Source organism: Aedes albopictus, chromosome 3 (assembly GCF_035046485.1).
Source record: "Aedes albopictus strain Foshan chromosome 3, AalbF5, whole genome shotgun sequence".
Classification (NCBI taxonomy): Eukaryota; Metazoa; Arthropoda; class Insecta; order Diptera; family Culicidae; genus Aedes; species Aedes albopictus.
Window position 1 is genome coordinate 280191224 of NC_085138.1, and position 16562 is coordinate 280207785.

The following is a 16562-nucleotide window of genomic DNA, read 5'->3' on the forward strand; positions in this document are numbered from 1 at the left end:
AAACAGTTTCATAAACATTCAATTTACTTTGATATTTTGAAGAAAAACTCTGGTGGGACTGTAATGCCGATAAATCTAGCAATTTTCGGGATTTTCTCGGCATAAGATGTCCCATGTCATGTGAGATGTTCATCATAAGCTGCCCCATGTTGAATTTTATAAATTATATCAGGATTTCCGGAGAATGTTCAGGACTCCCTCAGAGATGCTCGGATAGCTATTTATGCGTATAAATTGAACATGGGACAGCTTGTGCTGCAAAATTGAACATGGGACAACTTATAACGACAAAACTGGCTTGATGTTGTTTTCATGGAGTTTCTGAACAAAGTATACTAACCGAGAGTGGGTTCTGAAAGTATACGCAAAAATAAACCTTTTCATGATAAAAAGTCAAAACCGCCAAAAAGTAACATGAGACAACTATACTGCACACGGCAGCATAAGAATTATAAGAAACTTGAATGCTCTCGTGCATTTTTGTGGATTTTGAATTTCTGCCTTAAAATGTCGTGTCAATTTAATAAATTTGAAATTTGAATAAGTTTGAATATTTTTTCATATTTATGATACAGTCTATATTTCTCCCATCATGGAAAACAGCGCTCAGTTGGAGATTTCTCTCCGCGCTCCACTAAGCAGACCTCCGAGAGTTCAGTAGAGAAGTTTTCCCCATTCGGGCACCGCTTTCAAGTATCTCCTGCCATAGGGCGGCCTGCCCCGTCATCGTCGTCGTCGTCGTCGTCGTAGACCTCGCATGTAATGATACACTTTTTTGCGCCTATAATTAATACGAAACACGAGATTCTTGCGTATGTATATATGTGTGGAGGTATTTTAATTTATTCCATCTGGCTGTTTTTTTTTTCGCTGTCTCGGGCTGCCGTGCTCCTGTTTTCTGCTCAATTACCGTACACAAAAACAAGTGCGTTTCCAGCGTGTCTCGGCGAGCGAGATGTGTTTTCACATTTTCAAAGTCTCTTTATCCGCTAGCTAGAGCCAAGGAGGCCCACACGGAAAAGCGCAGCATACTCCGAGATTTTACATGCAAAAAGTTGTAAATAAATTGCGTAGTTTTCTTCTTGGTAGCTTTCCTACGTTCGGGCGGGCGGGCAGCTAATACGCATAGTTGGTTAGAAAACTGACTATTGAATGCCATGTTCGGAGCTGGTTGTTCACATGATTATAACACGATTATGTTACGGAGACCAAACAGCGGCTGCCACTGCTGGCTAGCAAGTAGCTAAGGCGGCATGGCATGAAGGAAGGTGTACAATGTTGGCAAATCTAAGATGTGATGATCGTTGCTGGTGGAGTACATGTACGGAACTTGTAGATTACTTGGACTTGGGTGCAGATCTACAGGTATGTACAAGACATCGGCTAAATCGCTCAGTCGGTACGCAAATCGGTGCGTCAATTCCCACGAAATTTCTGTATCGTGTACTGGCTTATTTCCTAGCAGACGGAGGCTTTAGTGGTTGGCTTTAATAACATGAGCTATTAGTTCTACTTAGGGTCAATAGCACTGCCATTTAATGAGGAACAGCAATTTGAACTTAGGTCAGTCAATCAGTACATTGTTAGCAATACTGAAGTACATTGGTTGGTAATCCTTAACTCAGTTCAAAATTCCAAAAACTGCGTCAAATCATCAAAACTGCGTCAGCAGGAGGATGGTCGCTACATGGTTGAGTTGCCATTCAAGAAGAGCGTCCCGGATCTTGCCTTTCGAAGCCAATGGCGTTGAAACGACTACAAGCCATGGACTACGCCGACTTCATTAATGAATACATCAGCTTGGGCCATATGGTCGAGTTGGACCAATACGATATCGTACCTGGTCAAAACTACTTTCATTCACACCACGCTGTAGAGAAGCGGGGCAGTAGGACAACCAAGTACCGCAAAGTTTTTGATGGATCTGCGGCATCAAGCAACGGAAAATCATTGCTTTGAGGTTCTGTGTTCCGAAGATTTACAACGGATATCGATAAAATGTTTCGACAAGTCCAAGTTCCTCTGAACCAGCAGCAGTTCCCTCAAATATTATGGCCCCCAAGAAGATAACCGAAACCATTGTGTTGTTGTTGAAGACTCGTACATCGATAAGATTTTAACCAGTGCAGACACACTAGAGCAAGCGGTTCAACTGAAGAATGAGATGAAAGCCAGATGAGGATGTTTTCATGCTCAACGTTGATCCAGTATCCTCGAAAAGGCAGAAGCGAAGCATCTGTCGAGAAATCCTGTCAAGCATCTCGAGATTTTATGATCCCATTAGACTGGCCGTACCCATTGCACTAGTTTACAGTATTTTTAAACTCGGTAAGCTTATGATCATTTTTAGTGCATATTTTATTGGAAATTTTGCTGAAATTTAAGGACATAATCACCAATATCTCGAATCTTATTTATTTGGTACAAAAACTATGTTCGGATGATCGAAACATATTATATTTAACTTTATATTTATGCAAAAAGATTGAAAATTGGTTGACCGCATCGCGAGATATTTATATTTTAGTAAATTCCATATTTTTAGAAATTGTAGAGCTCGATTTTCAGAATAAACTCAAAAACTGATCTACTAAATTTTTTTCGAAGCACGATCTTGGCTTACCTCTTGGCTCAACTTGTCACTGATACCTTAAACGCTTTGAATACTCGTACCGATAAAAACTGTTCTCTGGTGCAATTCAAGTATCGCTCTTGCTTGGATCGCACGCCGTCCCGAGCAACTCAAGCAAGTTGTGGCTAACCGAGTCACGAAGGGAGGCGCTAACATCTACGATGGAGTGGCGTCATGTAAGCTTCAACGACAACCCAGTAGACATTATATCGAGGGATTTGATGCCGAACGAGCTGCCGAACGCAAGATTTTGGAGGATTCTCACGAGTTCCTACAAGCCAAAGAACCAGTGCACAGTGGTGCGAGGGCGGTCGAAACCTAAAAAATGAAAATGCTTTTCACGTAGATATAATATTTTTGTCAGATTCCTAAATATTTCAACTGTAGAAATCGGGAGTGGATCTGGTGGGATGGTTAGAACACTTGACTATCACGCCGAGGACCTGGGATCGAATCCCACTCCCGACAAACTCACAAAATGTGAGTTCTTCCTTCGGAAGGGAAGTAAAACGTGGGTCCCGAGATGAACTAGCCTAGGGCTAAAAATCTCAAAAAACTGTAGAAATCTAAAATTTCAGATCGATTCATTGAAATTTGAATTTTTGACAGCCTCCTGAACGGACTGTGGTTTATGGCCTTCATACAAAATCTATAATGTTTATTCACAGCTATGCCAGTGTCCCGTGCTTTCATAAACGCATCAACTATAATAGTTGCTTTGAAGGCTTTGTTCGCAGATATGTGAAGATCATCTGTATGGCATTTAAGTTGTGAAAAAGCTGCCTAAAAATGAGTTATCCTTCGATATTCTTGAAAATTACCCATTTTTGAGTCAAAATTGATCTAAAACTATAGTAGGACGTGCGCGCCCACGATGTGGTTGTGCGATTTTGTAAGCCTAAGACCAGTGCATTCGATTGGTGTATGATTTATTTTGCGAAAACTTGCGATAGATTTCATGATTTTCATATGTTTTTGAGGGTTTTGCGTAAGAGGTTTTGGCTGGTTTTAGTGAAGCTAGTGCAAGAAGAGGCCTGCCCTGATAGTTCGCCAGCTGCAACTAGGGAAGATGATAAAAAGTATAAAGTTGATCTTTATCGACGACCAAAGCGTTTTGCAAGTAGGAGGACGACTACGGAACAAAACATGCAACGTTGACATAAAACAGCAGTACATCCTGCCTCCATACAACAAGTTTACGGAGGCGATCATCCGAGAGTATCGCCGTGAAAATATGCATTCCGAAAACCAGCTAACACTGTCAATGGTCCGGAAGAAAATCTGGATTGAACGCGACAAATCTGCCGTCAAACGCTTCAGCTGCCTACGATGCTTCCGTCAAAAACCGAAACCACTGCATCAATACATGGGCGACCTACCAACGGACCGAGTAGAGCTCGTCTATCCATTCTACAACACCGACGTTGATTTCTGTGAACCGGTGTATTTGAAGCCAGCTATTCGTTCTACTATCCGTGTGAAGTCCTACATTTGGGTGTTCGTGTGCCAAGCAACCAAAGCGATTCATTTGCAGTTAGTTGGATTCCTGACTTCAGTTGCATTCATCGGAGCCCTGCAACGGGTCGTGCCTCGACGAAGAAAAAGTGCCAAGCCAATATCCGACAATGCGACAAATTTCGTCGGAGCCAATAACGACCTAAAGGAATTCCACGAACTGTTCAACTCCCAACTATTCCTCAGGAAGCTCCCCGACTTTACCGAGGAGAAGGCCATCCCCTCCATGTGCGCCATCGTGTAGGTAGCGGATTGTGGGAAGCGGGTGTTCGATCGCTCAAGCATCATCTTTGTCGAACTCTTGGTGAAGCGACCCTGCCCTTCGAGGAGCTGACCAGAATTCTCACGAGAATCGAGGCAACATTGAACGCCAGACCGCTATGTGCGCTATCTGACGATTCTACTGACTGGTGATCGTACGTGAAGACAACGTTCCTTCTCAGCAGGGGCTTTTAAGGTCGAATCGAAAAACTGTTCCCAGGCAAGGATAGCATCGTGAGGGTCGAAACAGTACGCACAGCCCAAGGCGTATACAAGCGATCTGTATCACGATTCAGCTTGCTGCCAATCAAGCACAACGACTTCGAAGCTAGCAACCACATTGGATAAGAATACAATGCAAATGTGAAGTCCCGAGAGAGCAATACGATGAAGTACCGAGTATGCAACGTATCGACGTCCAGAGATTCCATGCAACGAAGTGCCAACGACGAAAAGGTGTTGAAAGCTCCCATTCAACGAGCAAGAATATTCAAGGCGTACCGAGTTAGTAAACCCTTTCTTATCGTGTATTGACAAAGTAGGTAAATTTGCTGTGGTTATAAATTAGACGAGTCCCGAGGAATCAAGACAAGTACAAACTAGACAGTGACAAACACAGAGTTTTACCATTACGGAAACCTATAAATACTAGGGTAATTAGAGTTTTGAACTCTCTTGAAATAATACCACTAGACCCAATAAGTTTTACGCGATCATAGTTTCGAGATAATACAGTTAAATTGTTGTATCGAGAATATACTGGTGATCAGTGTTCCGATTTGAGTGAAGACACACCCTTCCAACTATCCGGGAAGTAGTGACTTGTCGAAGAATTCAGTCCACTTATCATCGTACCTAACAGGGTGAAATATAACGAAAATTGGTTCGAAAAGATGTTTGAGCATTTTTTGTACTAGTTTACAGCATTTTTGAACTCGGTAAGCTGATGATCATTTTTGGTGTAGAATCATGCCCTGAGTTCAAAAACGCGAAGGAAAAAAATTACAGTAGAGCGGAAATTTTTTCGACTTTCCATACAAGGTTGATTTGAAATCGATTTTTGTTCTATTTCTAAGCAAAGTCGCTCACTTCACACATCTCATTCTCCGTAATCAATGCTCCGATTGAGCTGATTTTTTCACTGTAACTCGTCTACATATAATATGTTAAGTAAACGTTGAGAAAAAAAAAATTAAATTGTTTTTATTTTATTGAAAAAAAAAATACATTTCTCCATATATTTTTGGAAATTTTGCTAAATTTTAAGGCGATAGTCCCCAAAAAACGCAAATATCTTGAATTTCACCAATCTGACGCAAAACCTGCATTCAGATGATCGAATGGTGTTATATTCAGCTTTCAATTTATGGAAAAAGATTTAAAATTGGTTGAACAAAACGCAAGATATTTGAATTTTAGCAAATTCCATATTTTTAAAAGTTGTAAAACTCGATATTGAGCTAAAACTCAAAAACTGTTCTACTTAAAATTTTTTGAAGGTCGGTTTCGAAATCAGCGCTAAATTGTGCTTCAAAAATTTTGGTCGCTGACAGAAGTTCACGACTTTCATTTTATTTTGTAAAATAGTGTATTTGACCCTGTATACTGGGATCCAGGCCCGTGCACAGAAGTGGCGCCAAGGGAGGGGTTTTCCCGATTTCGGCAAAAGGCGGAGGGGCGCCTAGTGTATGAAGCGTCGGTAAGGGGGGGGGGGTTGTTTAATATCTGAGACACCACTACTTTTCTGGCCGACTGGGTGCAAGGCGTCCAAGCGAAGGGTCCCAAGAAGGGAGACCTGACTGTATGCGACAAATGACGTGGAATCCTGTTATTTAGTGTGTATTGTTTTAATTGTTGTGAATGAGGCACGTTATAGACAGGCGTGGAACAGGCAGAACTCAGTCCTCCGGAGGAAGAAGCACCAGCAGGAAGAACGAAGAGTTGTACCACGCTAAGGACACTCAAGTTCTACGAGTACCTAGCTGAACCATTCGCGCAGAGTTTGTGCCACAAACTGACATGTGCCGAGACAATCACGGGAATCTTCTCTCCAGCGAGCGTGAGGTGGTCGAGAGATAGCGACAGCATTACGATGAGCACCTCACTGGCGACGTTGAAAGCACCGAAGGTGGCGAGGTAACTGATCTGGGAGTACGTACGCAGGATGAAAGATTTCTAGCTCCTAGCCTCCAAGAGATTGAGGAGCAGGCTGGCTGATTGAAAAACAACAAAGCCGCTGAAGCAGATCAACTACCAAAACGGAGAAGAAGCATTGGATCATTACAAAGAGTTGGGAGGAGGGAATATTACCGGAGGTATCGTGTGTCCCATCTACAAATAGGGCGACAAGTTGGATTGCGGAAACTATTGCGCGATCACACTACTGAACGCTGCCAACAAAGTGTTTATTCTCTCAAATTTCATGCCGCCGTCTATCATCGATGGTCGCCACCCGCCAGGTGTTGTAGAAATACCGCAAACACAACGTGCCCACACCCACACGATCGAGATCAGCAATCGCAGAATATGTACGAATATGGATTTCCAGATAAACTGACACGATTGATCAGGGCGACGATGGATCGAGTGATGTGCGTAGTTCAAGTATCAGGGTCACTGTTCAAGTCCCTTTGAATCTCATAGAGGTTACAGCGCCGCCCCGAATTTAAATCGACGGTGAGGAAATCGAGGCGATTGAAAAATTCGTGTACTTGGGCTCACTGGTGACCGCCTGCAACGACACCAACAGAGAAATTCAGAGACGCATTGTGGCAGGAAATCGAGCTTACTTTGGACTCCGCAGAATTCTACGATCGAACAAAGTTCGCCGCCACACGAAGAACTATGCATCTACAAAACGCTACAAACGCTCAACGTGCAGATGACCAGACCAATCTGGAGTTTTCGAACTGAAGATGTTGCGTACCATCTACGGCGGAGTGCAGATAGAAGACGGGAATTGGAGAAGGCGAATGAACCACGAACTGCATCAACTGTTGAGAGAACCAACCATCGTCTACACCGCGAAAATCGGGAGGCTACGGTGGGTGGGTCACGTCATCAGGATGTCGGATAGCAATCCGATTATGCTGGTTCTCGAGAGTAATCCGGCAGATTTAAGAAGACATGATTCGTAGTAAACTAAGTGGGTCGATCAAGTGGACCCTTCGCAGAATGCGGAACTGGAGACGCACATCCATGGACCTTTCTCAATATGTAATTGTGGATTTTCTCAAAAAACACTGATGAGAAGCAGACGCTGTTCAGGTTGTACGTTTCGTAAAAAAAGAACAAGACGTATCGCTAAGTCGGCCACATTGAGGGCAGAGTATTCCAAATCCCGTTATGTTTATGTTGAAATGATCGTTTCCTCGCGATGTACTTCTTAAGTGCAGTAAATTTACAGCTTTTCTTTAAAATAATTAATCTTGAAACGAACTAGTGCCCTTATCGTGGCCGATCGTAAAACCAAAACCGCGCATCCAACCTGTTTCCACTGACACAAACACATTCATGACCCCCATAAAGAGAGACGGTGGTGCGCGGCTGACGGTCTGTAATGTGTTTCCATTTTGAACCACCCATTACGCATTTTACATCGCCTTCGCCTTGACGCGGCGCGAAGGACCATCATCGTGGAAATCTCGGAAGTGGAGCTTGCTTCTTCAATCATTGCTCGTCATCATCATCATCATCATCGTGATCTCTAGGGTAACAGCACCACGCGTAGGGCAGAGTGAAAGGTGATCATTATACGCGATGAACTTTCCACTCGCAGTTCAAAGAGTAGAACCGTTGCTGATGACGGTACAAAACTATTTCCTTAATAATGTCGTAAAAAAAAATCTGAAGTGGAGGAGCGAGCAGCGGCACAAAAGGAAGAACTCAAGATATGTTTGTGGTGCCGCCTGCTGATGCCCGCAGCAGACCCGCATAGAAAACAGGGAAAGGCCGGAATTCATTTCCCATGAAAATGCAGCGAACCGAAGCGGAATAGCACACTGCTTACTACCTACCTTCCTATAGGTGGTATGAAGGTACATGCTATTTGCCCGATTGGAACGAGGCATGTCCGAGAATCACTTTGAGGGCATCAGCACGTTATGTGTTGCGCTATTATGGGGCTTGCGGAACGATTCTTCGTTGACAGAATTTAACAATCTTTCTAAGAAAAATATTTCGGTAAAAGCTATTTATTGAATGATTTGATTGGAAATCATGATTAACATAAGTTGATTTCAATTATTAAAAAATATACTCTGTTGTAGCAACAAGACCAAATCGTTAAATGTAAACACGGTCAAACTTTCCTGCTTCGCAGTATACACACTTAACCCACCATCAGTCGCTTGCGTGTACTGAGTACACGCGTCTCAGAAAAGTGCAAAAAAATAATCGAATTTCGCACCAAATTGAACCGGGTGTTGGTCCTATTCCAAGATCCACTCTTCTTCTTGTTAGTAAGGCAGAAAAAAGACGAAAAAATGCACGGAAAGTGCTCGAAAAATACGTAATTCAAACCTCACATTTTGAATGTGTACTCAGTACACCGGCGCGACCGCTGGTGTAATTTTTTTTTGAACCAGACCGTTATCTACACGAGTGGTCGCGTCGTGTACTCAGTACACGGCATACGCTTTCAATTATGGTTTATATGCTTTACTAGATACAATGTTGGTGTCTTCGGAAAAAATGTCCAACTGGATAATGGGCGTCTGATAGTGGACATGTGGAACCGGTCAACACGATCTGGTCCTGTCCCGGGTGTCGGAATGGCCCTCGCGAGAACCTGTTTCGTGGACATTTCAGTTATGGCACCAAAACTAGGCATGCGACGGCTCTATCTTCATGATTTTTCATGTACATCATCTTAGTAACCGTGGAAAGTACCAGTGCCCTTCCTTGGCCAACTCGTGGCCACCGGAATGTGCCCTGAAGGAACCTGTTTCGAGGACATTTTGACCATGACACCAAAACTAGGCATGCGACGGCTCTATCTTCATGATTTTCCATATCAATCATCTTAGTAACCATGAAAATGACTAGTGACCTCCCTGGCCGTCCCGTGGCCACCGGAATGTACCCTGGAGGAACCTGTTACAAGGACATTTTGACCATGACGCCAGAACTAGGCATGCGACGACTTTATCTTCATGATTTTTCATATCCATCATCTAAGTAATAATGAAAATGATCAGTGACCTCCCTGGCCAACCCGTGGCCACAGGAATGTACCCTGGAGGAACCTGTTTCGATGACATTTTGACCATGACGCCAAAACTAGGCATGCGACGGTTCTATCTTCATGATTTTCCATATCCATCATTTTAGTAACCATGAAAATGACCAGTAACCTCCCTGGCCAACCCGTGGCTACCGGAATGTACCCTGGAGGAACCTGTTTCGAGGACATTTTGACCATGACACCAAAACTAGGCATGCGACGGCTCTATCTTCATGATTTTCCATATCAATCATCTTAGTAACCATGAAAATGACTAGTGACCTCCCTGGCCAACCCGTGGCCACCGGAATATGCCCTGGAGGAACCTGTTTCGGCTTTAACGCCAAAACTAGGCATGCAACGTCTTTATCTTCATGATTTTTAATAATGAAAATGATCAGTGATTTCCCTGACCAACCCGTGGCCACAGGAATGTGCCCTGGATTAACCTGTTTCGATGACATTTTGACCATGACGACAAAACGAGGTATGCGACAGCTCTATTTTCATGATTTTCCATATCCATCATCTTTGTAACCATAAAAACTGTGAGTGTCCTCTCTGGTTAACCCGTGGCTACCAGCCATGCAAGGGCTCTATCTCCATGATCTTCATTTTTTCCTTTTTTGTGTAACGTCCGTACTGGGGCGAAGCCTGATTCTCAGCTTAGTGTTCTATGAGCACTTCCAAAGTCATTAACTGAGAGCTTCCTCTGCGTATAATCATTTTGCATGTGTATATCGTGTGGCAGGCACAAAGATACTCTATAATGAAGGAAGTCAAGAAAAAATCCTTTACGAAAAGTTCCTCTATCGACCGCGAATCGAACCTGTCACCATCAGCATGCTCATACTGAATAATCACGTGTTCACAACTGTGGCTATAGTGGTTTTCTATCTTCATGATATTTCATGTACATCATCTTTGTAATCGTAAACAGTGCCAGTTACCTCTCTGGTTAACTTCTGGCCACTGGAATTTGCCCTGAAGAAACCTGTTCCGAACACATTTTGCCCATGTTGCCAAATCAAGGCATGCTATGGCTCTTCATGTTTTTTTTTTCGTATTTTTTCATCTTCGTTACCAAAATAGGTCCAGTGACCTTTCTGTTACACTAGTGGCCACGGGGGGTAACGGTTACCAAGACAATGAATATAAAAATTATGAAGATAGAGCCGTCCTCTAAGACATGTTCCGGTGACCACGAGTTTATGCTAGGTATCGTTCAAGTAATTTCTGTTCAGTGCATTATTTTTTCTTTACCGGTACGGTCAAGAAATTCAACACAGAGAGCTCTATTTGATTTGACGTTTCTTCTCAGTTCCGTACTGGAGTCAAGAAAAATCAAAACCTTCCTCATTTCTTGAGCAATTCCTTACCTGAACTTTCCACAAATCCAGATAGGCAAAAAAAAAACTTGCGAACTGCATACTTCTCATAATGCAAGGACGCTGCACAGTGGTTCCACCATAGGTCTAAAACTTTGATCACAATCAACTGTGATATCATTGTGGTAACATGAAGTTTATTGATTTTTTTAAAAATTTCAGTCGTTTGCATTCCTCACTCTACCATTCAGCATGTATTTAGTTGATTGTGTTCGATTCTTATATGATTGAAAATAATGTGAATGTAAAATTTAGATGCTATACTTTATCATCTTATTTGAATAAGTGTGACTCGCTTATGATTCTTCAACTAAGTCTAAAAAACTGAAAATTTTAAACAAGCCGGAAAAATGATTCCCCTTACGATCACTTCGGACGTTCTTTTGTAAAGCTTCCCTATAATATAAAACAATAATTTACTGACGAGTTCAGCTGCGACCGTTTGCGACTAGATTAGTCACTTAAGAGTCGTACCTTTAATGCACTGAAAACTGACAGCTTTTACCCTCTCTATACATAACATTTCACTATTCTTAAGCAGCTGTGAGTACCATGGATCGCCCAAACTAATATTAGTATACAGTCATACCTCGATATAACGTAACAACAAAAATTATATTATTCACCCAATAATGATTTCAGCCTTTCTTACATGTTTTTTGATCGTTGTATTTTATATACCTATCTTCAACAGTCAATTTTATAGCATACCTTTCCAACTATTTAAACCAATATCGCATAAAACAAGATTCTTTTCCATTTTTACATCTCGAACTGCTCAAGCGTCAAATATTATCTGTTCATGTGATTATAAGTAAATCCCCTAGCAGGTTGCGTTGGAGTGTACACCATTTCATTCACAGAAGTGGAAAATGCAAAATTTCCGACCCTCTTGGGATTCCTCCAAAATTCACTCGGAAATTCACCCAGGAGTTTCTTAATGAAATACCTTCTGTGGTTTATCCTGAAATTCTTGAAGGAGTTCCTCTAGAGTTTTTTTTCCTCCAAGGATTCAAACTTTTCCATTTACTCCTACTGGCTTAAATCTGCTAGAATTTCTCTAAAAATGGCTTTGAAATTACTCCAAAAGTTCTCGATATGATTCCTCCGGGAATTTTCCCTGGTGTTTCTCTAGGATTCCCCATGGGATTCCAGGGATATTTGCAAGGATTCATCCTGCCATTCCCTTAAACATTTCTACTGGGATTCTCCCAGTCATACCTGCAATGCTCTAATACTTTAACTATTCCTGCTCAAAAAGTATTTGCTAGAATTTGCTGGAACTTATTCTGCACATTTTGAACTCTCTTCTAAAATTTTACCAGGGATCTAAAATTTTACCAGGCTAGGTATGCTTCAGTAGGAATGATATGTCAAGAATAAGTACAGTATACTGCAGTAGACGTTCAGTCGGTGCGAACGGTTTAACTGCAATGCTTTTTATCTGTAAGTCAGGTAAGTGCAACAAATTTGGAGTTATCGCACCGCCAAACGTCAAAATGGTGTGCCATCCCAAGTAACCACGGTGCTGAAGCCTTATTGCATGCAGCTATACGGTGTATTTAGAGCAATCATAATTTACATGCAAACTTAAGGTTGATTTAAAATGGAAATGAGCAATTATAGAATCAAATTAAGATTATACTGGTATAACCTTGATTCAGTCGCATAATTGCCATTTCCACTTATATTGAGGTGAAGGTTACGTAATATTAGGCCCATATAGCCGAGGCGGTAAACGCACGGGTATTCAGCATGACCATGCTGAGGGTGACGGGTTGGATTCCCGGTCGGTCCAGGATCTTTTCGTAAAGGAAATTTCCTTGACTTTCTTGGGCATAGAGTATCTTCGTGCCTGCCATACGATATACGCATGCAAAATGGTCATTGGCAGAGGAAGCTCTCAGTTAAAAACTGTGGAAGTGCTCATTGAACACTAAGCTGAGAAGCAGGCTTTGTCCCACTGAGGAAGTTAGGCCAAGAAGAGAGAGAGAGAGAGAGTTACGTAATATTAAGTTCCTTAATATCGAGGCTACGTTATACCAAGGTATGACTGTATGCAAATCATTTGGTAATCAAAACTACAAAAACTATTTTTTATTTCTTTCTATTCGAGAATTACAAAACTAAAAATTAGATTGAACCCATTTTTTATAAACAATACAAAAAACGCTTTTTGGAGGCAAGTATACATCAAATTAACAGATCCATCATGCAATAAGTGAAAATTATATGTATGACCGCCCTCATATAGAGTAGGAACCGTGAGCGCTGGTCTTTTTCACGGTTACTAAATCGCCAATTATTGCATACCTTAAAAACTCGTTAATTGTTGCACACTCCATGCTTTTCTTGGATGTGCAACAATTGGCGAGTTTTCAAGGTGTGTAACAATTGGCGATTTACCCAAGATATATAACATCAAAAAGATAGATCCATTGCATGCCTAGTTTTGGCGCCTTGGTCAAAATTGTTCTCAAAACAGGTTCCTCCAGGGTACATTCCAGTGGCCACGGGATGGCCAGGGAGGTCACTGGTCCTTTTCATGGTTACTAAGATGATGAATATGGAAAATCATGAAGATAAAGACGTCGCAAGCCTAGTTTTAGCGTCAAAGCCGAAACAGGTTCCTCCAGGGCACATTCCGGTGGCCACGGGTTGGCCAGGGAGGTCACTGGTCCTTTTCATGGTTATTAAGATGATTGATATGGAAAATCATGAAGATAGAGCCGTCGCATGCCTAGTTTTGGTGTCATGGTCAAAATGTCCTCGAAACAGGTTCCTCCAGGGTACATTCCGGTAGCCACGGGTTGGTCAGGGAGGCCACTGGTCATTTTCATGGTTACTAAGATGATGGATATGGAAAACCATGAAGATAGAGCCGTCACATGCCTAGTTTTGGCGTCATGGTCAAAATGTCCTCGAAACAGGTTCCTCCAGGGTACATTCCTGTGGCCACGGGTTGGCCAGGGACGTCACTGATCATTTTCATTATTACTAAGATGATGGATATGAAAAATCATGAAGATAAAGTCGTCGCATGCCTAGTTCTGGCGTCATGGTCAAAATGTCCTTGTAACAGGTTCCTCCAGGGTACATTCCGGTGGCCACGGGACGGCCAGGGAGGTCACTAGTCATTTTCATGGTTACTAAGATGATTGATATGGAAAATCATGAAGATAAAGCCGTCGCATGCCTAGTTTTGGTGTCATGGTCAAAATGTCCTCGAAACAGGTTCTTCCAAGGCACATTCCGGTGGCCACGAGTTGGTCAAGGAAGGGCACTGGTACTTTCCACGGTTACTAAGATGATGTACATGAAAAATCATGAAGATAGAGCCGTCGCATGCCTAGTTTTGGTGCCATAACTGGAATGTCCACGAAACAGGTTCCCGCGAGGGCCATTCCGACACCCGGAACAGGACCAGATCGTGTTGACCGGTTCCACATGTCCACTATCAGACGCCCATTATCCAGTTCGACATTTTTGCCGAAAACACCAACATTGTATCTAGTAAAGCATATTAACCATAATTGAAAGCGTATGCCGTGTACTGAGTACACGACGCGACCGCTCGTGTAACTTTTTTTGATGCGACTGATGGTGGGTTAAATTAAATCGCCGACCTCAGCAAACGGATTGCCAAAAATCCAGTAATAATTTTTACTGAATCTCGGTAAAAGTTTTACCGAGATGTCGTTAAAACTTTGCCGAGATCTCGGTAATCCAACTTTTTACCGAGATCTCGGCAAAGTTCACCGAGACTCGGTAATGGTTTACCAGAATCTCGGTAAAAAATTTACCAGGAATCAGTAAATATTTTACCGAGATATCAGTTGTTGGATTCTCGGTGAACCGTTTACCGAGATCAATTTCTGAATTTAAGTGTGTACTGCACAGTATACACGGTATATAGCTTGGCAAGCGGTAAGGAATTTTGAAAGCTTCAAATATGTATCTTGGTAGCCAAATGGCGGCGTATGGTCAACAAAGGTGCACGGATCAAGATTTTTTGTCAATTTCTTTTTATTAAAAAAAATCGATCGAGAAGGCGAAGGCTGCCTTTGCGTGTTTTAGAAATGTTCGAGAAAACAATCAGATTAGTCGACGCACCAAAATTCGAATTTTCTACACGAACGTGAAATCTGTGCTGCTTTACGCCAGTGAAACTTGGTACGTATCAGTGGAGAACACTCAGAACCGTTCTCTTCATCAATAGATGCCGGTATATAATCCATGCATGCCTCACAATTTGATCTCCAACGCGGTACTTTATCGTCGATGCCATCATGGGTTCTCAGGACTGAAAGTAAGTGAGTAAATTGTAGCTCAAAGTCAGAATAATCAACTATTTTTTCAGTGAAGTTTATTCAATGACGCTGCACATTAGGCATGGCTGCTTCAATACTTATAATACATCTCCGAAACCTTGCAAGTATTGATAATGACAAGAAAAATGGTAGTAGTAGTCGAATATAATTTTCCAAGATTTTCTCAATGAATGGCTGTGTATGTGTAGACTAGACTAGACTAGACTAGCTCCAAACAAATGTAGGCCCTTCAGTTCATTCATTGTCAAATATTTGACAATGTGTACTTGTAACCTTAAATACAGTGTTGTACTTGTAACCTTGAATACAGTGTTGTTCTGTTTGGCTGATGACACTTACCGACGCTTAGCATATATCATAATTAATTTTAATTGGATTTTTTGGTGATATGAGTACTACTCGAAGTAAGAGGGAGTAAGGAAAATAATGAAAGAATACGGTGGATAGATACGTAAGCCAGCGAGAGAAATAGAACAGAAATTGAATTTAACAGAGGGTCATTGTTGAGCAACACAATCACAACGACGATCTTCTTGCCATGCGTTCTCGAGTTGAACGGCTAGGTAATGGTTTTTAGATGAATACTACTATCCCTTGATCGTGGTTGTCATCTGTTAAATGTTGCTCGGTGGTATTTTGGGTTCTTTCGATCGGTGGTACTTCTTCAGAGATTCATGTCGAGCGAACGTTACTTATTGAATTTTTCGCTCTAAATAAATTCCTGTAGAAATCTCTGGAAATATCCTTGAAAGAATCCCTGATAGAATAACTGAATAAATCCCAGGGAAGTTCTAGAAGGAATTCCAACAAGAATTTATGATCGTATTAACTGGATAAACTCTTTGGAAGCCGCAGGTGAAATCTTTACAAGAATCTCTCGAGATTTTATTAGAAGAATTCCAGGAAATCTTTAGTTAAATTTCTATATGAAATATTAAAATATCTGAAAGAAATCTCGGAGGAACATCTAGCAAAAAAACACCAGGATAAATCTTGGTACAGATTCCAAAAATATTCTCTTGATATTTTTCTTAACAAGTTCTTAGTGAAATTTCTGGAAAATGTATCTAAATAATCTGAATGAATTTTTGGAAAAACCCCGAAGTTAAGAGTGGTATCCGTGGAGGAAATCTGGCAGGAATTTCTAAGCAAACACATGAAGAAATTTTCTATGGAGTCCGTGGGGAAATTTTTAAAGGAATAGTTCATAA

At 41.7% G+C, this 16562-nt stretch overlaps 1 protein-coding gene across 1 annotated transcript; it reads left to right on the forward strand.

The window, feature by feature from the left end:
* Positions 1 to 3701: 3701 nt before the first annotated feature.
* Positions 3702 to 4391, forward strand: LOC134290757 (uncharacterized). The gene has a single exon (XM_062857951.1). The coding sequence runs from the start codon at positions 3702 to 3704 to the stop codon at positions 4389 to 4391; it is 690 nt and encodes a 229-aa protein (XP_062713935.1).
* Positions 4392 to 16562: the final 12171 nt, after the last annotated feature.

What these genes read in the sequence shown, in the direction of transcription:
- LOC134290757 (XM_062857951.1), top strand. Translation starts at nt 3,702, where the DNA reads ATGATAAAAAGTATAAAGTTGATCTTTATCGACGACCAAAGCGTTTTG.